The sequence below is a fragment of the Camarhynchus parvulus genome, chromosome 26 (assembly GCF_901933205.1).
Source record: "Camarhynchus parvulus chromosome 26, STF_HiC, whole genome shotgun sequence".
Classification (NCBI taxonomy): domain Eukaryota; kingdom Metazoa; phylum Chordata; class Aves; order Passeriformes; family Thraupidae; genus Camarhynchus; species Camarhynchus parvulus.
Window position 1 is genome coordinate 3526187 of NC_044596.1, and position 24552 is coordinate 3550738.

The 24552-nt window shown below is 52.9% G+C and overlaps 2 protein-coding genes across 4 annotated transcripts in view; both read left to right on the forward strand.

The window, feature by feature from the left end:
* Positions 1 to 11805, forward strand: part of SLC45A3 (solute carrier family 45 member 3) — a 30458-nt gene extending 18653 nt beyond the window's left edge. For 2 of the 3 annotated variants that reach the window (XM_030965982.1, XM_030965983.1), the window contains exons 4-7: positions 1973 to 2330; positions 3017 to 3865; positions 8585 to 8850; positions 10995 to 11477. In XM_030965982.1, the coding sequence (XP_030821842.1) occupies positions 2183 to 2330; positions 3017 to 3865; positions 8585 to 8850; positions 10995 to 11477 (1746 nt within the window). In that variant the 5' untranslated portion in view covers positions 1973 to 2182. Of the gene's footprint in view, positions 1 to 1972; positions 2331 to 3016; positions 3866 to 8584; positions 8851 to 10994 lie in introns of all 3 variants that reach the window. The other variant, XM_030965981.1, reaches the window with a different exon arrangement.
* Positions 11806 to 20821: 9016 nt separating this feature from the next.
* Positions 20822 to 23643, forward strand: LOC115913504 (Kruppel-like factor 18). The gene is made up of 2 exons (XM_030965549.1): positions 20822 to 22206; positions 23484 to 23643. The coding sequence occupies exons 1-2, from the start codon at positions 20822 to 20824 to the stop codon at positions 23641 to 23643; spliced, it is 1545 nt and encodes a 514-aa protein (XP_030821409.1).
* Positions 23644 to 24552: the final 909 nt, after the last annotated feature.

A 24552-nucleotide genomic window follows, 5' to 3' on the forward strand; every position in this document is an offset into this window, starting at 1 on the left:
ACATCCCCATTTAGGTCTGAGTGCCTCGGTTCATTTTTCCTTGTGACTCTGGGAGCTGCTGGAGCTGAAATTCCTCATCGTGGGGCTGGGCTGCAGCTGGGCTCCCCCCTGACACATCCTGTGTGGAGCCACATCTGAGCAAGGTGGGCTGGAGGGATGCTCAGCCCGGCCCGGGCTGCCTTTGAAGCTGCCTCTGGTGATTAAAACAAAACCATTCCCCCTCTGTTTGCTGTTTGACCTCGGGCAAGGCGTTTCAGTGTTGAAAGGAGGGATCTCTGTGACAGTTGAGGGGAGTGAACGGTCCCCAGAGGACAATAATTGTTATTTATTGAGTGGCACTGGCAGCCTGAGCTCAGGATTGGCATTTCTCCACAGAGAGAGAGTGATGGAGTGATGGCTGAGCCTCACCCCACGCTGCCAGCCTCCCCTGACACAAGGAGAGAGAGAAAAGTGACAGAACTCTCCCTGGTGTACCTGCCTGCGCACACCTGTGTGGTTTTGGAGGGCTCGGGGAGCACTGACCTCACCTCCCCGAGGTGTTTTTAGCAAATTTTGCTGGGCTGGGTGCTGGGGAGCTTGGGGGGTTTCTGTCCCTGTCCCCATCCCGTGGCCTCTCCCCTCTGGAGAGAAGGGAGCAGTTACAGGGCAAATAAATGACTCAGTCTAATGAGTAAGATAATTGCCGTTTGCTCTTAGATGAGGCTAAAGTGGGTCAGGTTTGTTTGTGAAACTCCACGGAGGCACTGAATGTTCTCTGTGCCCCATCCTGGGGCTGGGGATGGGATTTGGGTGAAATCAGCTCCCCCAGAGCCTGGGAGCAGCACAGAGGTGTCCTGGTCACCAGGCAGGGATGGGATTTGGGTGAAATCACTTTTCTCAGAGCCTGGAACCTGCACAGGGGTGTCCTGGTCACCAGGCAGGGATGGGATTTGGAGTTGGTTTTTTCCCCTGGCTTCAGCCTCTCCTTTGTCCAGCAAAGCTTTGTTCCTGCCCTGGACCCGCCCCCTACCTGGCTGCCAGGTGAGGCAGCCTCTGGGAGCTGATCTGCTGCTTCTCTGCAGGGAAAGGGCAGCAAAAATTGGGTTTGGAAGCTTTAAAAACAAATCAGAGAGCCGTGGGTTTGGAGATGATTTGGGTTTTTTAAAAATAAAGCCGTGGATTTGGAGATGGGAGCCTGGGAGCAGCACAGGGGTGTCCTGGTCACCAGGCAGGGCTGTGGTGGCCTCTGGGGATGACCCTGTGTGGCTGCAGGCACTCCCTGATCCCTGGAGGGCTCTTGAGTGATTTCCCTGTGAGAGGAGACCCCAAATCCTTTATGTCTCTGCCATCTGCACGAGGTGCCCAGACAGGACAGAGAGGTCATCGATCCTCCAGGGCAGGATTGGGTTTTCCCAGACTCTGTCTCACCTGTCTCACAAACCCTTGGGGACAAACCTGCCAGGGATGGAGCTTTCATCCTTCCACCTCTCCCAGTCCCTCCTCACCCTGCTGGGATGGGGACTGCCCTTTTCAGTGGTGACACATCCCCACAAACCCTTGGAGATAAACCTGGCAGGGATGGAGTTTTCATCCTTCTACCTCTCCCAGCCCCTCCCCAGCCTGTTGGGATGGGGACTGTCCCTTTCAGCAGTGACACATAACCAGTGTGGTCCCTGGTTTTACCCCACAAACCCTCGGAGATAAACCTGAGATGGAGCTTTCCATCTTCCAGGGATGGAGTTTTCATCCTTCTACCTCTCCTGGGCCCTCCCCAGCCTGCTGGGATGGGGACTGTCCCTTTCAATGGTGACACATCCCCACAAACCCTTGGGGACAAACCTGGCAGGGATGGAGTTTTCATCCTTCCACCTCCCCTGGGCCCTCCCCAGCCTGTTGGGATGGGGACTGTCCCTTTCAGCAGTGACACATCCATGGTTTTACCCCACAAACCCTTGGAGATAAACCTGAGATGTGTTTAACTCTCTCCCCACAGACCCCAGCCTGTGAGCAGGAGGGGCAGCCTGCAGTGGATCCCTCACCAGAAGAGGAAGAGACGGTTCCTTCGCCGTTGATAAAATGGGAAGCAGCATCTCCCCAGCAGCCCGGCACGGGAAGCTCCAATCCTTGCCTGGGGGCATCCCTGGGAGCTCTGCAGCTGGCAGGACACAGCCCTGGGGCACTGAGGGGCCGGGCTGGGGACAGCATGTCCTTGCAGAGCCGCAGGACCCAGCTGCTGCTGGTCAACTCGCTCACCTTCGGGCTGGAGGTGTGCCTGGCCGCTGGCATCACCTACGTGCCGCCGCTGCTGCTGGAGGTGGGCGTGGAGGAGAAGTTCATGACCATGGTTTTGGGTAGGCAGCTTTTGTCACCTCTCTGAGGGAGATTTTGTTGCCTCTCTGAGGGAGGGATGGTTTGGGGGTAAGGCTGGTGGAGAGGAAAAGGTATTTTGAGGTTTGGGACAGAGGGAAGTGTAGCCATGATGTTTTCTGAAAAATCCTTTCTTTAGGATTTTTCCTCCTGAAAAGCTGAGAGGCCTGAGGAACAAAATGTAAGCAATGATTTACTTGCTGCTGTGGAACGCAACAGGTGCATCTGTGATTGGTCTTATGTAGTTGTTTCTAATTATCGGTCTCATGCAGTTTGTTTCTAATTAATGGCCAATCACAGAATGCAACAGGTAGATCCGTGATTGGTCTCATGCGGTTGTTTCTAATTAATGGCCAATGTAGTTGTTTCTAATTAATGGCAAATCACAGATCCACCTGTTGCATTCCACAGCAACAGATAACCATTGTTTACATTTTGTTCCTGAGGCCTCTCAGCTTCTCAGGAGAAAAAAATCCTAAGGAAAGGGCTTTTTCAGAAAATATAATGGCTACAGGGAAGGATGTTTCTGGTTTTTTTGTTGAACCTTGCAGTCTGGAGGGCAGGCAGAGGGGCTGTGACCCACTGCAACCTCCCAAACCGACAAAACACCCCTTTTAGGAGTGCACACAGAGCAGCTGTGTCCCTGTAACACCCCGTGTCTCTTTCCCAGGGATAGGCCCCGTGCTTGGGCTGCTTTTTGTGCCTCTCATCGGCTCGGCCAGCGACCACTGGCACAGCAGCTACGGCCGCAGGAGACCTTTCATCTGGGCCCTGTGCCTGGGCGTGCTGCTCAGCCTTTTTGTCATCCCCCACGCCAGCAGCCTGGCCAGCCTGTGTGCCCTCAACCCCCGGCCCCTGGAGATCGCCTTCCTCATCGTGGGCATCGGCCTGCTGGATTTCTGCGGCCAGGTGTGCTTCACCCCTCTGGAGGCCCTGCTCTCTGACCTCTTCCAGGAGCCGGACAACTGCCGCCAGGCCTTCTCCATGTACGCCTTCATGGTCAGCCTGGGGGGCTGCATTGGATACCTGCTGCCCGCCATCGACTGGGCCTTCCTGGCGCCCTACCTGGGCAGCCAGCAGAGCTGCCTCTTCACCCTGCTGGCCCTCATCTTCCTCGGCTGTGTGCTGGCCACGCTGTTTGTGACAGAGGAGGCGGCCACGCAGGGGGATCTCCTGGACGGGCCGGCGCTCAAGGAGGTGTCCCCAAAGCCACCAAAGCCACCGAAGGCGTCCCTGTGGTGCTGCTGCTGCTGCTGGCGGGCGGCGCGAGGGCCGTGCCTGCTGCAGGGCCGGCGGGTGCTGCAGGCGGGGAGGAAGCTGTGCCTGCTGCTGCCGCGGCTGCACGGCCTCTACTGCCGCATCCCCAGGGTCATCCGGAGGCTCTTCGTGGCCGAGCTGTGCAGCTGGATGGCCCTGATGACCTTCATGCTGTTCTACACGGATTTTGTTGGCGAGGGGCTGTACCACGGCGTGCCCAGGGCCAAGCCGGGCACGGAGGCCAGGCGGCACTACGATGAAGGTGAGGAGATGTAGGGGGTGTTATGGATCTGAATGAGGCCAAACTTTCTCTGGAGATAGAGGTTCTTTACTAGGGAAGAAAATAAAAAGATAAAATAAACAATGCAGTGAACTAAACCAACACTGCCAGAGTCAGAACCCAGCCTGACACCCTGTGGGTCAGGGTGCTGGCAGCAGTGCCATTGGAATTGTGGCTCAGCCCTCCTGCAGTGCCAGGGGGTGGTTCTGCTGGAGCAGGGATCCTGCAGAAAGGTGCAGTCTCTGCCTCTGGAGATCCAGGGAAGAGGCAGCTGCTGTTCCTCTGGGCAATCCAGTGCAGGAGCCGTGCTGGTGTTCCAGAATCTCCAGATTCTATCCGGGTAGGAATGCTTGGCTCCTCCCTGGGCTCACATCTCCCAATGGGATGCTGTAGTTCTTATCAGCCATGCAGTGACATCCAATAGCTGTTATCAGCAGATAATTATTATTATAATATCAGCAGATAATTATTATTATAATATAATATTATTATCCCTCCCGGAGGGAGGAGTGGGTGTGGAAGAGATAAGCAAAACTGCCCACTGAACAGGAGACAGCTGCCATACAGATGGCAAATAGAATCCAATTCCCTTGGCAATCCAGGACAACAGTTTATTAGGAAAAGGTGCAACTTTTATAGCCGGACTTGCTGAGCGGAGACCTGATTGGTGTCAAAGTGAAAACCGCTCACCCCACTGGTGAGCTGTGAATAGCACACTCTGGAGAGCCATACCTATAAACAGCAGTTACAGAAAGGGAGATAATAATTGTTTTAATTCTTTCCTCTAAGTTTCCCACAGCTTCCCAGGATTTTCCTGGGAGAGCTGTGTCTCTGTCTGTTCAGAGGATATGTGGTTACCACAGACTCCCAACCAGGTAATAATCAGCATTGACTCTATGATCCACAGTAGGCTGATCCATTACTTTATTATTCTTATCATATTATTCTATTCCTATTAAAAAACCCATTGCTTTTATAGACACAGCTGGATATAATTGATCCTCCAATCCAAACACCATCACCATTGGCTAATTCAGCAACCACCCTTTGGTAAACAGATCTCCATAGCACATTTTACCTGTTCACAATAACAGGTGCAGCAAGATAAGAATTGTTTCTCATTCTTTTCTCTGATCTTCTCACAGCCCTCCCCAGGACAATGCCTGGGAAAGCTGTGCCTCTCTCTGTGGCCAGAGAGCTGCTGCCACATTCCCCGGGGTAGAAAAGTTTCCTGGGAGCTGGGGATGGGCTCAGCTCTGTTGGTAATTAAAAAAAAAAACAAAACAAAACAAAAAAACCTACAAAGCAAACTTGGCTTTCTGCAGATAGGTCAGGACAGAACATTTTCCCATGGCTCCCAGAGCGTGGCACAAGGTTGGGAAACACCTCCTGGTTCTTCCCAGCGCGGATCTGGCAGGGCAGCCCTGGCCTGGGGCTGGGCTGCTGGGTCTGGCAGGATGGAGCTGGCTCTGTCTGCAGGCTCTGCCGGAGAGCCCCTGGCACTGCCCTCGGTGCTGGTGCTCACAGGACGAGGGAAGAGATGAGAATCTTGACTCCCGTGCGTCAGGAGGCTGATTTATTATTTTATGGTATATATTACATGAAAAGAAAATGATCTATTAAAACTAAAGAATATATAATATATATTTTATATATATTATATGTATACGAAATATATATATATAAATATATATTTAAATTAAAAAATCTATATTTATATATAGATTTTCTATATATTTAAAATATATATTAATATATATTTGAATTAATATAAATATATATATTTATATATATTTTTATATCTATATTTTAAATATATATATTTATATATATATTTTTAGTATATATATACTAAAAGAATAGAAGAAAGGATTTCATCAGAAGGCTTGCAAGGAAAGGAAAGGAATGACAATAAAATCTTGTGACTGACCAGAGAGTCTGAGACAGCCGGACTGTGATTGGCCATTAATTAAAAACAACCACATGAGACCAATCACAGATGCACCTGTTGCATTCCACAGCAGCAGATAACCATTGTTTACATTCCGTTCCTGAGGCCTCTCAGCTTCTCAGGAGAAAAATCCTGGCAAAGGGATTTTTCAGACAATATCATGGCTGCAGCTCTCCCATGTTTTAATTCTTTAATGTCTTTTATTCAGGGGTGCTCTGTGGCACTGAGGTGGATTTGCTGCTCCTTCCCTCCATGCTGCTGGGGGATTCCCACCTCCAGCTGCTCCTGGGAGCGCTGCAGCACCTTTGCAGCTCTCACTGCTTTAGGGCTGCTCACAGTCCCACATGCCAGGCTGGGACCCTGCTCCAGCAGCCCTCACCTGCCCACAGGTGTCACCTGCTGTCCCGTTTTTCCTGCTGCCTTGTGCCAGAGCCTTCAATCCCTTCCTAAGCACCCTTTTGGTTTGCCTAATCCAAATATTTTATTCTGGAGGCACCTTCCTGCAGGTTTGAGCTCGGACGGCCCTGCAGCACAGTGCCCCTTTGTGCTGGGTGTCTGTTTAACTTCGAGGCAGCTTAATTATTATTTAACACTCGCACTGTTTAGCTGCCAGCAGGTCAGCCCTGCATTGTGCTGGCTGTCACAGAAACATGTGTTGAGTAATGATCCCTGCTCCAAAGGGTTAATGGCTTTAATTCCCTGAAATCTGAGCGATCTTTGTCGAGGGGGGTAAGGTCCGGGATTGCCACCGGATGCAGCAGTTTGGGGCACGTTCTGTACTTTACCTTGGCTCCGGCGCAATTCCTCCTCGCCTTTGTTCTGCTGCTGCCTCTGGCATCAGATAACAACGGATCCTGGGTCAGCTGCAGGTGACAGCTCCTGGGGCCAGAGCGGGAGGAAGGGACGAACAGGGGGTGCCAAAGGCAGGGGTGGCATTTGGGATCCCAGGTGTGAAAAACGCCAGTCGCTTGCTTTTAAATTTTTTTAAAGTTTAATAGTAATAAAATGGTTATAAAAATAGCAATACAATTAGAGTAATGATAATCTGGACAATATGAGACCATAAAAACAAAGAGTTATGGATGTCCAGGTACCTCTTTCTGGGCAGCACGAGCCCGAAAAAGGAGCCACGTTAACAGAGGATTAACCCTTAAAAGCAACAGCCTGTTGCATATTCATACACCTCGTCCATGATGCATAAATTCCATTCAAACACAGGATTCTGTCTGGGCAGTGTCAGCTTCTTCCTCCAAATCCTAACAGCACCTTCGAGGTGGGAAGAAGTTAATTTTTCTGATAATGGGGCAATAAATTCTTTTTCTCTGAAAGATTCAGATGTCCTGTGGCTGCTATCTTACTGCGAGTCCTTTCTTTAAAAAAAGTATCCTACATAGCACAATTTCTATTTTAACGTTTTGTTATAACCTAAAACTATATTTAACACAGTACTTAAGAGGGACCTTTTGGGGTTTGGGATGGAGGGAAGGATGTTTTTGGGGTTTGGGACTGATGGAGAGGGAGGGCTGTCTTGGGGGTTTGGGACTGATGGAGAGGAAAGGATATTTTTGGAGCTTGGGACCAATAGAAGGATGGTTTTGGGGTTTGGGACCAACAGAAGGATGTTTTTGGAGTTTGGGACAGAGGCAAGGATGTTTTTGGAGTTTGGGACCAATAGAAGGATGTTTTGGGGGTTTGGGACCAATAGAAGGATGTTTGTGGGGCTTGGGACAGGCAAAGATGTTTCTGGAGTTTGGGACTGACAGAGAAGGATGTTTTGGGGTTTGGGACCAAGGGAAGGATATTTCTGGAGTTTGGGACTGACAGAGGGAGAAGCATGTTTTTGGAGTTTGGGACTGATGGAGAAGGAAGGATGTTTTGAGGTTTGGGACCAAGGGAATGATGTTTTGGGGTTTGGGACTGATGGAGAGGGAGGGATGTTTCTGGAGTTTAAGACTGACAGAGAAGGATAGTTTTGGGGTTAAGGACTGATAGAGAAGAAAGAATATTTTTTGGGGGTTGGGACCAAGAGAAGGATGTTTTTGGGATTTGGGACTGAGGGAAGGATGTTTTTGGGGTTTGAGACCAAAAGAACTATGTTTCTGGGGTCTGGGACTGAGGGAAGGATGTTTTTGGGGTTTGGGGTGGAGGGAAGGATGTTTTTGGGGTTTGGGGTGGAGGAAAGGATTTTTTTGGGGTTTGGGGCTGAGGGAAGGATGTTTTTGGGGTGTGGGACCAAGAGAAGGATGTTTTGGGGTTTGGGACTGAAAGAAAGATGCTTTTGGGGTTTGGGACCAAGAGAAGGATATTTCTGGGTTCTGGGACAGAGAGAAGGATGTTTTGGGGGTTTAGGACAGAGGGAAGGATATTTTTGGGGTTTGAGATTGAGAGAAGGATGTTTTTTGGGTTTGGGGCTGAGAGAAGGATGCTTTTGGGGTTTGGGACTGAAAGAAAGATGCTTTTGGGGTTTGGGACCAAGAGAAGGATGTTTCTGGGTTCTGGGACAGAGAGAAGGATGTTTTGGGGGTTTAGGACAGAGGGAAGGATGGTTTTGGGCTTTAGGACAGAGGGAAGGATATTTTTGGGATTTGAGATTAAGAGAAGGATGCTTTGGGGGCTAGGGACAAAGAGAAGGATGTTTTGGGGCTTTGGGACCAAGGTAAGGATGTTTTTTGGGTTTGGGGCCGAGGGCAGCATGCCTGGCTGTGTGAATGCGGGGCAGCCAGGGCAGTGTCCATCCCCTCTCCCCTCAGGTGTCCGGATGGGCAGCCTGGGGCTCTTCCTGCAGTGCATCACCTCCATCTTCTTCTCGACAATCATGGACAGGCTGGTGAAGCGCTTCGGCACGCGGGCGGTGTACCTGGCCAGCGTGGTGTTCTTCCCCGGGGCAGCCTGTGTCATGTGCGTGTCCCACAGCGTCACCGTGGTCACCATCTCCGCCGCCCTGACTGGATTCACCTTCTCTGCCCTCCAGATCCTGCCCTACACGCTGGCATCGCTCTACCACCACGACAAACAGGTGGGGATTGCTCCAGGGCAGCCTGGCCCTGCGGATTTTTCTGTTTTTTTCCTTGTGTTTTAGGGGAAATTGGTCTGGTTTAGTTGTCCCCGTGTGAATTCTGCAGCTCTGCCAGCCTCAGGGGCTACAAAACCCAAGGATTTTCAGCCCTCACAGCTTTCCAGTTTTCATCCACAGCACCGGGATCAGGAAAATGAAAACCCAAGCTATTCCCTAAGCTCCAAGAAAAAGAAACCTCGTGAAACTTGTGACACATAACCGTGTCCCACAGATGTTATCCTTGTGGAGAAGTCCTAGGAGGTTCCTGAGCTGCTCGCTGGATTCATGGGAGTTCCTCTTGTGCTGCAAATGCAGAATTAATTTGTGGTTTGAGAGCAGCTCTTTCATCCCAGGGGCAGTGGTTGGGGCTGTGGAAGGAGTAGGAGTTGTTACCACAGGCATCCAGATTTTCCCATTGAGCAAACCCATCCCAGCTGGCACCAGGAGTCCTGTCAGAACCGAGGGGGTGAGGGAATGCTCAGCTTGGCAGGAGCTGCAGCATCTCCCGTGGATGTTTTATCAATGGAATGGAACCCAAACTGCACGGGCTGGGAGGGGAAGGCCACATTCCCAAAGGCAGGGAGGGCACAGCTGGCTCTGGTCCCTCCTGCCCTTGGTGTGAACAGATTCTCTGTGGGAACACCCCAGAGACCTCACAGCTTGAGCAGAGCGAGCGAAAAAAGGGTGAGAAGGGAAAGATCTTGGTTCCCTCTGCCCCCCTTTTTTTTTTTCCTGGCTGGAGTGAGGAGGGTCTGGGCGGGCAGATGGAGCAGCTTGGTTGAGGTTTGGTGCAGAGCTGAGAAAAGAGCCCTTCCCTGAGTTCCCAGGGCTGCTGTGTCCCAGCTGGTGGCACTTTGAAACGTCCCAGATGAGAAGTGGCTGCTCGTGCTGGGCTCTGGGTCTGGGTTCCCAGTCACCCACCCCACAAACCCCAAACATTCCTGGTTTATTCCTGGTTTATTCCTGGTTTATTCCTGGTTTATTCCTGTTTGCACTGCCCTGGGTGTCTGATATCCCCCTCAGACCCTGGCCCTGCCCTGCCCCAGCTGATCTCAGGGTGGGCTCAGCACAAACCCCGAAAACATCCTGTGGCACCCAGTGAGGAGGTGACAAAAGCACAAAGTGTCCCCAGGCTGGCTGCTGAGCCTGAGCACAGCCAGGCCTGGCTTGGCTGGGCTCCCCTGTGAGTCAGGGCTGCTCTGGATCCTGTGCCAGGGGCACAGCCAGCCTGGGGCTCCCAGAGCCCTTCTCAGGGGGCCAGGCTCAGGCTGGCACTGCCCTGAGCACACACAGAGCTCGGGGTTTGCTCTCCTGCACAAAAACAGGGCCCCCTTGGAGTGCCAGCTCCTTCCTCACTCAGCTTTGCGTCCAAACTCCTTCCTCACACACCTCTGGGTCCAAACTCCTTCCTCACACACCTCTCAGTCTCCCAGCTCCTTCCTCACTCACCTTGCAGAGTCCCAATCCTTCCTCACTGACTTGTCAGGCTCCCAAATCCTTCCTCACTCACCTCCCAGAGTCCAACTCCTTTCTCACTCACCTCTGAGTCCCATCTCCTTCCTCACTCACCTCCCACACTCCCATCTCCTTCCTCACTCACCTCTCAGAGTCCCAGCTCTTCCTCACTCACCTCTGAGTCCCAAATCCTTCCTCACTCACCTCTCAAAGTCCCATCTCCTTCCTCACTCACATCCCAGACTGCCAGCTCCTTCCTCACTGACCTCAGAGTCCCAGCTCTTCCTCACTGACCTCCCAGAGTCCCAAATCTTTCCTCACTCACATCCCAGACTCCCAGCTCCTTCCTCACTGACCTCAGAGTCCCAGCTCTTCCTCACTGACCTCCCAGAGTCCCAAATCTTTCCTCACTCACATCCCAGAGTCCAAACTCCTTCCTCACTCACCTGAGTCCCAGCTCTTCCTCACTCACCTCTCACACTCCCAGCTCCTTACTCACTCACCTCTGAGTGCCAGCTCCTTCCTCATCACTTTCCAGAGTCCCAAATCCTTTCTCAGTCCCATCTCCTTCCTCTCACACTCTCAGCTCCTTCCTCACTCACCTCCCACAGTCCCAGCTCCCTCCTCACTCACCTCCCTGCTCCCCACAGGTTTTTCTCCATAAATACAAGAGGAAAGAGGAGGAAGACTCCGCTCTGCTGGACAAGAAATCCTCCTTCTCCAAGGGGCTGCTCCCCAGCCAGAAGCTGTCTTACCAGAACGGCCACGCTGGGAGCCTCTTCTCCTCCTCTTCCTCGCCGTCCTCCTCCTCCTCCCCCTCGCCAGCCTCCCCCCAGGCCGTGCCCAGCTCTGCTCTGTGCGTCAGCTCCTCGTGCGACGTCTCCCTGCGGATCGTGGTGGGGCAGCCGGAGCCGGGGGCTCCTGGCCGAGGGATCTGCCTGGACCTGGCCATCCTGGACAGCGCCTTCCTGCTGTCCCAGGTGGTGCCCTCGCTCTTCATGGGCTCCATCGTGCAGCTCACCCAGTCCGTCACTGCCTACATGGTGTCAGCTGCTGCCCTCGGCCTCGTCGCCATCTACTTCGCTACCAAAGTTGTCTTTGACAAGGGTGACATGGCCAAGCAGCCCGTGTGACAGCGGGGTGGCACAGCCAGCCCTGTGTGCGCGTGTCCCAGGGTGACAGGACACTGTGTGTGCCCACAGGGCCGCTCGTGCGGCACCGGCTGTCCCCAGCTGGTGCTGCCACCCCGGGCGTGGCTCTGGGGTTAATCTCAGGTGTAAATAAGAGGCTTTGGGCCGTTGTGCTCAGGGCCTGGAGTGCTTTCCAAAGGTGCCTTTAGCAGAGGGAAGCACGGCACAGCAGCACCAAAGGGTCCTGCAGGGGGGAAAGGGAATTGGGGTTTCCCTCAGGTGATAACGGGTCGTGTTCCTGAGCAGGAGCAGCGCAGGCAGGGGATCAACCACTGGCTTCTTTTTTCTTTTCTTTTCTTTTCTTTTCTTTTCTTTTCTTTTCTTTTCTTTTCTTTTCTTTTCTTTTCTTTTCTTTTCTTTTCTTTTCTTTTCTTTTCTTTTCTTTTCTTTTCTTTTCTTTTCTTTTCCTTTCCTTTCCTTTCCTTTCCTTTCCTTTTCCTTTTCCTTTCCTTTCCTTTTCCTTTCCTTTTCCTTTCCTTTCCTTTCCTTTCCTTTCCTTTCCTTTCCTTTCCTTTTCCCTTTCCTTTCCTTTCCTTTCCTTTCCTTTCCTTTCCTTTCCTTTCCTTTCCTTTTCCTTTCCTTTCCTTTTCCTTTCCTTTCCTTCCCTTCCCTTCCCTTCCCTTCCCTTCCCTTCCCTTCCCTTCCCTTCCCTTCCCTTCCCTTCCCTTCCCTTCCCTTCCCTTCCCTTCCCTTCCCTTCCCTTCCCTTGCCTTGCCTTGCCTTGCCTTGCCTTGCCTTGCCTTCCCTTCCCTTCCCTTCCCTTCCCTTCCCTTCCCTTCCCTTCCCTTCCCTTCCCTTCCCTTCCCTTCCCTTCCCTTCCCTTCCCTCCTTCCTCCTTCCTCCTTCCTTCTTCTCTTTTTTTTCTTTTTCTCTCCTCCTTTGCTGTAGTTTTACCCCATTTTTGAGCAGTGGGGCACTGGAGGAGATTTCCTGGGGAGGAAAAGGCAGTGTGGAGGCCAAGGTTTGGCTGAGGGGGTGCCCGGGTGCACCCCCACATTCCTGCCCTCCCCACCTCCATCCAAAACCATCCAAGAGAAAAGTTCCTGTGCTTTGTTTTGGGAAAAACAAGGAACATCCCATTAGGACCAGTTCCAAAAGGTGACTTAACCTTTACCTATGTACTGGCTTGCATCAGACAGAGAGAACTTTTTATTTTTTATTTGTTTTTAATGATTGTTCTTACCTTTCTTCACACAGTTCTCAGTCTCACCTCAGTGCCTGCATTTGCTCTCTCCCTTCATGGATCCAGGCTCTTGTGCCTCTTCCACGTGTGGCCCCTAAAAGGTGCAGCCACTCTGCAGGGAAATGAGCCCCCAGAGGGGTTCTGAGCCCCCAGAGGGGCTCCCAGCCCCCAGAGGGGTTCTGAGCCCCCAGAGGGGCTCCCAGCCCCCAGAGGGGCTCTCAGCCCGGGGCCAGTGGGGCAGAGCAGCAGGAGCTCTCCTGATGAGTGAAACTCACACCTGGAGCTGCTCACTGCCCGTGGCTCCTTGGGCTTTATCAAATGTCTTGTATTCCCAGTCAGGAGTCCCTGATGTCACAGGGGCAGAGCTAAGCTCTGTCAGAGCGGGGCAAAGCTCCTCTGCTGCCCTGACCCAGAGCCAAAGGCCCCTCCAGGGATGTCCAGGCTCTTTTCCTGTCCCATCTCCCCAAGGATGTCCAGGTTCTTCTCCTGACCCATCTCCAGGTTCTTCTCCTGACCCATCCCTCCAGGATGTCCAGGTTGTTCTCCTGAGGTTCTTTTCCTGTCCCATCTCTCCAGGGATGCCCAGCTTGTTTTCCTGACCCATCTCCATGTTCTTCTCCTGTCCCATCTCCCCAAGGATGTCCAGGTTGTTCTCCTGAGGATCTTTTCCTGACCCATCCCTCCAGGGCTGTCCAGGACATTTTCCTGACCCATCTCCATGTTCTTCTCCTGTCCCATCCCTCCAGGGCTGTCCTGGCTGTTCTCCTGACCCATCTCCAGGTTCTTTTCCGTCCCATCCCTCCAGGGCTGTCCTGGCTGTTCTCCTGACCCATCTCCAGGTTCTTTTCCGTCCCATCTCTCCAGGGCTGTCCTGGCTGTTTTCCTGACCCATTTCCAGGTTTTTTTCCTGTCCCACCCCTCCAGAGATGCCCAGGATGTGTTCCTGAGCCTGTTCTCCTGTCCCATCTCCCCAGGGCTGCCCAGGCTGTTCTCCTGACCCATCTCCAGGTTCTTTTCCAGTCCCATCTCCCCAGGGCTGCCCAGGCTGTTCTGGCTCCCATCTCCAAGTCCCTTCCCGCTGGCAGCAGAGCCCAACTCCCCCTGCCCAGAGCCATTCCCTGTCCCCAGCTTTGTCCCACAGCTGGGACAAACCTGCTGCTGGCAGCTTCCTGCCCCTCCAGGCGGAGCTGGCCCAAGTCAGGGATGGCCCCAAGGCAGGAGGAAAGGCTGGATTGGCGCTGGGAGCTCACAAGCTCCAGCCCTGCCTGCCCTAAACGAGCTGTTTGGGATTATTTTTTATTTTGTGGAGGTGTGTGGGCAGCCAGAGGCACTTGTGAGGTTGGGCTGGAGGGTGAATTGTTGCTATTTTGGCCGAGTTTTGTCAGCCTGTTCCTTGGCTGGGTGACTCCCCTGCTGTCTGAGCCGGGCCCTCAAAGCATTGGGATCGTCCCTTTCCCGTCAGGGGTCAACGTTTTTGTTTTTAATTTTTGTCTCAAATTAAAGGCTGCCAGCCTCCCTTTCCCACAGTGCTGACTTGCAGCTGCTCTGGGGACAGATTTGGCGCTACCTAAACCACTTCCAGAAACACTTTTGGGGTCTGGACTTCCTACCCTGAGCTCTGCAGGCTGCAGCAGGAAGGATTTGAGACAAAATCCTCTTGCCAGAGCTGGGGTGTCCTGGAATAAATTCCCTCCTGACCCAAGGGTAAAATGCCCTTTATTTGGAATATTTCTCATGTAAACGTGAGGAAATTTCCCTGCACAGAGGCTGCCCTGATGCTCAAATGCTTTTGATGATTTTAAGTGCCTAAAGTGCTTCCACACTGAGCTTCAGGTGGTGAGAAAGGGCTCAAATTGTTCATTTCAGGTGGTGGGAAAGGGCTCAAATTCTTAATTTCAGGTGGTTTGGTGAGAAAGGGCTCAAATTCTTCATTTCAGGAAAAGGGGTTTGGTAGGAAAGACCTCAAATTCTTCATTTCAAGTGGTTTGGTGGAAAAGGGCCCAAATTCTTCATTTCAGGTGGTTTGGTGGCAAAGGCTTCAAATTCTTCATTTCAGGTGATTTGGTGGGAAAGACCTCAAATTCTTCATTTCAGGTGATGGGAAAGGGCTCAAATTGTTCATTTCAGGTGATGGGAAAGGGCTCAAGTTCTTCATTTCAGGGGAAGGGGTTTGGTAGGAAAGACCTCAAATACTTCATTTCAGGTGCTTTGGTGGCAAAGGCTTAAAATTCTTCAGTTCACGTCAAGGGTTTTGGTGGGAAAGGGCTCAAATTCTTCATTTCAGGTGATTTGGTGGGAAAGACCTCAAATTCTTCATTTCAGGTGGTGAGAAAGGGCTCAAATTCATCATTTTAGGTGATGGGAAAGGGCTCAAATTGTTCATTTCAAACCCCCGGGTGATAAAGCAGAGATAAAGAGAGGGGCAGAGGCCGGGCTAATAATGGGAGGTCAGGGTGAGGGAGCAGGAGGACGAGGAAATCTCCGCAAAATTGGCATTTTTGGCTTCTTCTAAGAAACTTTCTGTGTCAGATCACATATTACACCAGCAATGGATGTTCTGGTCTGGGTAAGAGCATCCCTTACTTCTGTTACTGATATTCCCTGTGTGACCACAGAATTCCTCCAGAATTTGGTCCGTCTGGCCACAGGTTTGGGTATGAGCAGCTCAGAGCTGGCGAGCAGGAGTTTTTTTTCCTCACAGGTGAATTTGGAAGGTGGAGGAGGGATAAATTGTGTAAATTCCCTAGGCTAGGGAAGGATTGCGGGGATGGATGGATGGATGGATGCTGGTTTTCCTTTTTGAGGTCACATCCTGCCCGTGAGACGTTGTGGTTTATTTATTTGGTAGAGTGAATATTTTGTATACGGCGCGAGAGGAAGGCTTTTATGGCTTTTATTATAAATTTTTATGGAAAAAGGGGGGGAAAAAATAAAAAGGTGTGGAAAAAGGGAAAAATGCCTGAGTTGTCCGAGAGGGGGCGCCACCACCGCGTGGGGAGAGGCGTGGGCGTGGCCAATGAATGACTGACAGCGCATGGGCGTGGCGAAGGAATGACTGACACAGCATGGGCGTGGCCGAGGAATGACTGACACCGCGTGGGCGTGGCCAAGGAATGACTGACAGCACATGGGCGTGACCAAGGAATGACGTGTATGTGGGCGTGGCCAAAAATGATTGGCGGTGTGGGGGCGTGGCCAGAGAATGACGGACAGGGTTGGGGCAAGGCCAATTATGGAGGGGTGGGATTAGGGGCGTGGCCAATTGATGACGGACGTGGCTGGGGCGTGGCCAATGAATGAGGGGAGGGGTTGAGGGCCTGGGCGCGGCCGAGGGGCGTGGTCTGGATGTCACTTTTAGGATGGGGATAGGCGGGAGCAAGGTCAGAGCCAATGAATGGGTGGGGTGTGGGTGGGGCTTTAAGTGGGGAGGAGTCATCGGGGCGGGATTAGGGCGTGGCCACGGACACAGTGACAGCGCCACCTGTGTCACCCTTTCTGAGCACCTTCAGGGTTTTTTTCCATTTTGTTTTGGTTTTTATAAATTTGAAGCCTTCCCCTGGCCCAGGTGTTTTGTTCAGACGCAAAATCTCACGTTTCTCCCGGAGCAGAGGAACTCGGTGTGGTTTGGTGGGGCTCAGCCCAAAGCCACGACAAGGACACACCTCACTCCTTGTCTCACCAGCAGCATCTGAGGGCTACGGCCATCTCAAAACCCCCCACACCTGGATCCACGTGGGTTCCAACCCCCCACCTGGATCCAAATCCCCACACCCCTGGATCCATGTGGATTTAAAATCCCCACCCTGGATCCGCCTGGATTTAAATTCTGCTGCACACCTTGGATCCCTCTGGACAAAAAACTCTTCGCACACCTAGATCCGCCTGGATTTAAAATCCCCGCTTTGGATCCCTCTGGGTTTAAAACCCTCTGCACACCTGGATCCTCCTGGATTTAAAACCCCCACCCTGGATTCCCCTGGATTCAAAGCCCCCCACACCTGGATCCACTTGGGTTCAAAACCCCCCAAACCTGGATCCTCCTGGATTTAAAATCCCCACCCTGGATCCCCCTGCATCCAAACCCCCCTCACAGCTGGCTCCCCCCGGACTCCAGCGGCACCCGCTCCCTGCAGGGTCTCTCCTCCTTTCCCTGGAGTGCTGGAGCTCCCCGGATCGCTCCCAGCGTCACCGAGCAGCGCGGGGAGCCAGCGGCGGCATCCCCTGCGGGAGCTGCTCCAGCGGGGATCGGCTGGGCCCTCCCGGTGCCCCTCTGGGGCCATCCCGTGCCCCTCCCTGTACCCCTCCCGGTGCCCATCCCGTGCCCATCCCATGGCCCTCCCGGGCCATCCCGGTGCCCATCTCATGCACCTCCCGGTGCCCATCCCGGGCCATCCCGAGCCATACCGTTGCCCATCCCGGGCCATCCCGGTGCCCCTCCCGGTCTCTCCTCCCGTGCCAATGGCATCGGCGGCCGCTGCCGAGCCCTCGGCGGGGTGGGGCGGTCCCGGAGCCGCCCCCGGCGGAGCCGCGGGAGCCGCGGGCGGCGGAGCGGGGTAAGGAGCGCGGGGGGCGCGGGGATGCCGCTGCCAGCGCTGCCAGAGCCAGGGCAGGGCGGTGTGAGCGGCAGCACCGGGCTCGCTGTGCCCGGCTCCGGCAGCACCGGGCTCGGTGTGCCCGGCTCCGGCAGCACCGGGCTCGCTGTGCCCGCCGGGGCTGCGGTGGAGCCGGAGCCTTGCTTGTCCTCGGGATCGCTTTGCACCGAGGGATCGGCAGCGGCTGGGATAGCGGGTTTGTCCCCAAAGGCTCGGCGAGCCCCGGTTCAGCTCGGTGCCGGCCGTTCCCGGGGGTTACAGGTGTTTGTTGGCGTTCCCAGCTGCCGCTGCTCGGTGCCTGACCTTGGGCCGGTGCCGCTCTCCGTGTGCCCGGGCTGCTCGTGTGCTGCTCCCCTGCACAACCCGAGGCTCTCTGGGGCTGGGAAAAGCTGCGGGGACGCAAATGCAAAGGGAGGTTCGGGAATGGAGCTGCCCTTGCAGCGAGGGACAGAGCCCGGGATCGTTTCCTTGCAGCGGCTTTGGGGTGGGTGACAGCGCCGGTGGCGTTTTGCAAAGTGGATTGACACGGCAGTGACACCTGTGCCAGGTGCCTGTTGGCACGGAATGTGCCACCTTGCCCCCACAGCGCTGCTCTGCCAGCTGGGGTAACCTTGGAGGGGATGGGTCAGGAGAACAAACTCAGGAGAACGGCCTGGAGGGATGGGACAGGAGAACCTGGGCATTCCTGGAGGGATGGGACAGGAAAACCTGGGCACAATACAAAACCTGGGCATTCCTGGAGGGATGGGACAGGAGAACCTGGGCATTCCTGGAGGGATGGGACAGGAGAACCTGGGCATTCCTGGAGAGATGGGACAGGAGAACCTGGGCATTCCTGGAGGGATGGGACAGGAGAACCTGGGCATTCCTGGAGAGATGGGACAGGAAAAGTGCCCCAAATGGGACAGGAAAACAAGGAGCAGAGCACTCCAAGAACCCGCCCAGGGCTGCCCTGCTCAGACCTCCCCAGCCCCGAGCCAGCAGCTCAAGCTCTGCTCCTTCCTGCCCTCTGGTCATGCTTTATTCTGCTGTCAGCTCAGCAGGAGGGTTGTGCTCAGTGAGGAGTTCAGAGTTGAATTCAGATGTCCTGAGGGTGTGCTGGAGGGATGGAGATCCCCAAGCTGCTCTGGAAAATCAGGTTTTGGGACACTCTGGGAGAGGTAAACAGGAGCCTTTGGTAGCCAGAGCCGGGAGGCTTTCCCTGCAAAAAGAGGAGATGGAGAGGACAAAAGATCCTAAAACTGGAGTGGAGCTGCCTGGAAGAGGTTGTTCAGAGCACAGATTTGGGCTGTGATGGAAATGTGACGCCTGGAGGCTGAGATTGGCCTGAACACCTCCATGTGAGCAGTGACAGTGACAGCCCCTGCTCACTGTGACTTGGTCACAGAGCTGGGAGTGCCCCTGCTTCTTGTTCCTGGCAGCTTCGGCACCACGTGGGGGTATTTCCTAAGGAGAAGGGCATTTATGTGGCACCCACAGTGCTCCAAAATTCCCTCTCGCAGCTCTCAGGACCCTGAGGAGCGCTGATAACAAGGACTGGCCCGACTGGTTTGCGGCTCCACAGAAAGCTCATGGAAGAAGTTCTGGAGGGATTTGGACCAAGGTTTGTTTCCATTTCTGCATTAAATACGAACAGATCCCTGTGCCCTGGGTGGTTTGGTGCTCCAGAGCGGGACAGGGACAGTGTGTGGCTGCTCTGGGGGTCCTTGGGCACCCCTCTCCCAGCCCCTGAGCCCCAGCAGGGCCTGGGGGGTCTGTGACAGTCACCAGAGACCTCCTGAGCACACACAGCTCCCACCTGGACACGCTGAGCTCTGTCTCAGCTGTTTGCAAATGTGGGGTTTGTGTCCTCAGGGGCCCTGGAGGTGACTCGTGGGGGGAAAGGAAAGGAAAGGAAAGGAAAGGAAAGGAAAGGAAAGGAAAGGAAAGGAAAGGAAAGGAAAGGAAAGGAAAGGAAAGGAAAGGAAAGGAAAGGAAAGGAAAGGAAAGGAAAGGAAAGGAAAGGAAAGGAAAGGAAAGGAGAGGAAAGGGAGGAAAAGGAGAGGAAAGGAAAGGAGAGGAAAGGAAAGGAAAGGAAAGGAGAGGAAAGGAGAGGAGAGGAGAGGAGAAGGAAAGGAAAGGAAAGGAAAGGAAAGGAGAAGGAAAGGGGAAAGGAAAGGGGAAAGGAGAAGGAAAGGGGAGAGGAGAGGAAAGGGAAAGGGGAAGGAAAGGGGAAAGGAAAAAAGTTGTGAGTGCAGCACACAGGCCAAGGGCACCGTCAGGAGGAGTCTGGGGACACCTCCAGTGCGGCTTTAACAAGTAATTCTGACTCTGTTTGGAGCGAGAATCAAAGGATTCCCTTTGTTCAGGCCCTGCTTTGCTCCAGCCGGGCTGGGGCCTCTCTGAGCCGTGCCCGGGGCTGGCAGAGCTGTCTGGGCAGAGCTGTGGCGTGTCCGGGCACCGCGGTGCCCCCGGGCACGGCTGAGCATCCCCAGCGCTGCCCGGGGCGGGCTGGCAGCAGCTCCGTGTTACCTGTGCAGGTGGGCAGCCCCGACCCAGCGCCCTGTGTGTGTCAGGGCGTGCTCCTGCCCACACCTGCAGCCTCTCAATCAACAGATCACAATTAACTCCTGGCTAATCAGGATCCATGCCCAGCGCAGAGCCGCCCTCCGGCGTGGGTGGCATGGGGAGGGGAGAAGGGTGAAGGGTTTCTTTGTGTGTTTGCACCTCCAGAAAGTCCCCAGAGAAGTTTGCTCCTGGGGGGACTCTGCCTCTTTGCTGCAGGAACTCGGTCAGGCCGTGTTTTTTCAGCAGCAGACTCTTTAAAAACAAAGGCCCTGCCAGGTTCTGCTGTTTTCTTTTCGGTGCACAGCCCGGCTTTGTTAAAAGGGCTGAGGCTTTGCGTGTTTGTTTTCTCCTTTGGAAATGTTAGGAAAATTCATCCACAATCACCAGAGGTTTATGGCCAAAAAGGAGACAGAGGAGTTCTTTTTGGCTTTATTCCAATAAAGGGAGAGGCCATGGGGCATTCCCCTGGGATCTCCCGAATTTTTGGAGGACGCAGCCTCCTTTGTATCCCAATTTCCCACATTTCCCTTCTCTCTTTCCCCATTTCTGAGGTATTGAGAGCTACAGACTTCCCAAAACACCTGATACCAGAAACTTCCCTCTAATGTACAACCCTCCCTTTTCATTTTTAATTCTTACAGAATTTAGGGGTTTTTCCCTCCCCATTGCTTCTTCCATCTTTCAATGTCTAATTTCATTTATCAGCAAACCTAAAAAGTTTATTTGTAAAATCAAATCTCTGTTTTCCCATTCATCAATCAGTGGAATCCTTCCCCTTGTTTCTTTTATCTCCCAGAGCTGGTTTTATCCACCACCAGCAGCCCCACAGCTTGTTTGGAAAGACAAATTTGTCATTCCTCTCAGAAATAACCTCGGTGCTGTTCCCTTGCAGATGAACGAAGAATTCCCCAGCTGAGCTCTCCCAGCGGCTCCTGAGCCAAGAGCTGCGTGTGGGGAGGCACCAAATGGTCTCTGTGAGCTGCCAGGACCTGCTGCCCTCCCTGCCCAGCCCTCCCCTGCTCCAGAGCCTGGCCAGCGCCCTGCAGAGCAGGATGCCACCGTCCCTTCTGCCAGGACACGGCGGTGACGGGACGTGGGGACACCCAGAGGGTGCCAAGGAGGAGCCCCACAAAGCCCAGCTCAGCGAGGCTCAGCTCAGGCTGCCGGACTTCAGCCCCTCGCAGGACTTCATCCCCACGCTGGAGGAGATCGAGGAGTTCCTCAGGGAGAAGGCAGAGCTCCCCAGGGACGGGGCAGGAGAGCCTCACGCCACGGGGTGGAAGGTGGAGAGCAAAGCTGAGCTCGGCTCTGGGGCACAGCCCGTCCCCAGAGCACACGAGGGAGGAGCAGGACATGTCCCAAACGCTGTGGGGACAGCTGGTGACCAGGTGGTAGCTCCTGGTGACCAGGTGGTAGCTCCTGGTGACCCTGTGGTGGCTCCTGGTGACCCTGTGGTGGCTGCTGGTGACCCTGTGGTGGCCACTGGTGACCAGGTGGTGACCACTGGTGACCAGGTGGTGGTTACTGGTGACCATGTGGTAGCTATTGGTGACCAGGTGGTTACTGGTGACCCTGTGGTGGTTACTGATGACCATGTGATGGCCGCTGGTGACCCTGTGGTGGTTACTGGTGACCAGGTGGTGGTTACTGGTGACCATGTGGTAGCTATTGGTGACCAGGTGGTGACCACTGGTGACCAGGTGGTTACTGGTGACCATGTGGTAGCTAGTGGTGACCCTGTGCTGGCTGCTGGTGACCCTGTGGTGGTTCCTGGTGACCATGTGGTGGTTACTGGTGACCAGGTAGTTACTGGTGACCATGTGGTGGTTACTGGTGACCATGTGGTGGTTACTGGTGACCAGGTGGTTACTGGTGACCAGGTGATGGCCGCTGGTGACCCTGTGGTAGCTATTGGTGACCCTGTGGTGGCCGCTGGTGACCAGGCACTGGCTGCTGGCAGCACCCCTGTTGTCCTGCAGCTCCATCCTCTCCCTATGGACAGCATCACGCCCCCAGCACACCCTGGGGGTATCAGTGTGGCCCAGCTGCTGATCAGCCTGCAGAGCCCCAACCTGCCCGTCCTCCCTCAGCTGCAGCCCCCCGGCACCATCGTGGACCAGAAATACGTCAGGATTGCCCCTCTGCCGGCCACCACGGGCCCGGGGCACGTGCGGGGGGCTGAGGCAGTGCCCGGGGGCCAGCAGGGCCCCCCTGCCCTGCTCCGCCTGCACCGCTGCTCGCACCCGGGCTGCGGGAAGGTTTATTCCAAGAGCTCCCACCTGAAGGCTCATGTCCGCCGGCACACCGGGGAGAAGCCCTACACCTGTGCCTGGCCCGACTGCGGCTGGAGGTGAGCGCGGGCTCGGGGTGACCGTGCTCACAGGGGTCCCAGGATGAGGGAAGAGACGAGGAGCTGACTCCATGCTTCAGAAGGCTGTTTTATTATTTTATGATATATATTATATTAAAACTATTCTAAAAGAATAGAAGAAATGGTTTCATCAGAAGACTGGCTAAGAATAGAAAAAGAAGGAATAATAACAAAGGTTTGTGTCTCGGACAGAGTCTGAGCCAGCTGGGCTGTGATTGGCCATTAATTAGAAACAACCAATCACAGATGCACCTGTTGCATTCCACAGCAGTAGATAATCAATGTTCACATTTTGTTCCTGAGGCCTCTCAGCTTCTCAGGAGGAAAAATCCTAAGGAAAGGATTTTTCACAAAACGTGTCTGTGACAGCTCCGGGTGTGCAGGGATGTTCCGGTGTCTCTGAGGGACACTGAGGGAACCCGGCCAGCCCCAAACAGCGGGGAGGGGGCACTCTCCTGTGCCCTGGGGGTACAGAGGGCACATTTACAACAAAATGCAAAAAATTTAAAAATAAAAAAGCATTAAATCAATCAAGCAAAATAATAAATATATAAATATATATAAATTATACATATATATAATAAGTATTTAAATACATAAATATATAATCTATAAATAAGATAAATATGTAATCTATATAAATATATACAAATAAATATATATAAGTTATAAATCTATAAAAATTATGTATATAAATCTATAAATATATAATATATAAAAATAAAGAAATGTCAATAAGATAAATATATGAAAATATATAAAAATTATAAATCTAAAAATAAGTCATGTATATAAATAGATAAATATATCATATATAAAGATAAATAATTAAAAATAAAATAAATCTATGAAAAATATCTAGTTTATTAATGTATAAAAATTAATTATATAAAAATTTATATTAAAATAAATACAATGTATATGAATATATATTAATTATGAGTATATAAAAAGAAAAATATATAAGTATGTAATAAATAAATAGAAATAAATACATAACTATGTATAAATATATATAAATTATGAATATAGAAAAATAAATTATATATAATTATAAAATATAAATATAAAATATAAATATAAAATATATAATAAATAAAAATCTAAATAAATAAATGAAAAATTAACAACATAAAAAATATTAATACAGTACTATAAATTAATACAGCACAACTCTCCAACAGAATGCATACAGTATTCCTTTTCATATGTGCAGAGAGCCAACCACACAATGTGCATTTCTCCCCCTCCTGCAGGTTCTCCCGCTCGGACGAGCTCTCCCGCCACAAGCGCTCCCACTCCGGCCTCAAGCCCTACCAGTGCTCGGCCTGTCAGAAGAAGTTTGCCCGCAGTGACCACCTGGGCAAGCACCTGAGGATCCACCGGGGCCAGCCCTGCGGGGGCAGCACGTCCTGACGGCCAGCGCTCGGTGTGTTCCATTGTCACCTGTCACAGGTGGGCAGCTATCTGCTGCTCACTGGGCAGGTTTTTTATCTCTTCCACAACCAATCCTCCCTCAGGGAGGCATCTGCTGTTAATGGGCCATTAATTATTAATTATCTGCTGTCCATGGCCACTGAGTGTCCCTGCAGGGCTGATCCAATTCCAGCATCCCATGGGGAGATGCTGCGCCCAGGGGAGGAGCCAAGCATTCCTACCTGGATCCAATCTGAGATTTTGGGATACCAGAACAGCCTTTGCCCACTGCATTGCCAGAGGGAGCCCAGGCCCATCTGCAGCAGCCCTGGAGCTGCAGAGGAAAACTCCCCCTTGTGCAGGATCCCTGCTGCAGCAGCAGCACAGCTGGCACTGCAGGAGGGCTGAGCCCCCATGGGATGGGGCTGTGCCACCCCTGACACACAGGGGGACAGCTCCTGCCCTCATTCTGGCAGTGGTTTGGTTTTAATATATCATTTACTTTTAATATAATATATATTATAAAACAATAAATCAGCCTTCTGAAACATGGAGTCAAGATTCTCATCTCTTCCCTTGTCCTGGGACCCCTGTGAACACCACCACAGATGGGGCTCTGAGCTGTGGGGGCTGCAGCAGATATTGACACTTTCCAGCGTGGTTGTTTTGTCCCTAAATCTCCTTTTATTTTTGTGCTGGTGGTTTCCCACCTGGCGGGCCCTGGCCACTGTGGTGTCCTCTGGGTGCTTGACAAGGTGAGAGGGACAGCAGATGGATTTTGTGGAGCCTCAAAGCCACCAGGAGAACAGCCAGCAGCACCAGCCAAGCCCCTTCCACCCCAGAAGGACATTTCCAAGGGGATACACGGACGCGTGAGGAGCTGGGAGCTCCTGCCAGGGGAGCAGAGCA

Coding starts and splice junctions, on each gene's coding strand:
- LOC115913504 (XM_030965549.1), top strand. CDS start 20,822: ATGGTCTCTGTGAGCTGCCAGGACCTGCTGCCCTCCCTGCCCAGCCCT. Junction 22,207..23,483: donor TGGCCCGACTGCGGCTGGAG/GTGAGCGCGGGC, acceptor CCCCTCCTGCAG/GTTCTCCCGCTCGGACGAGC.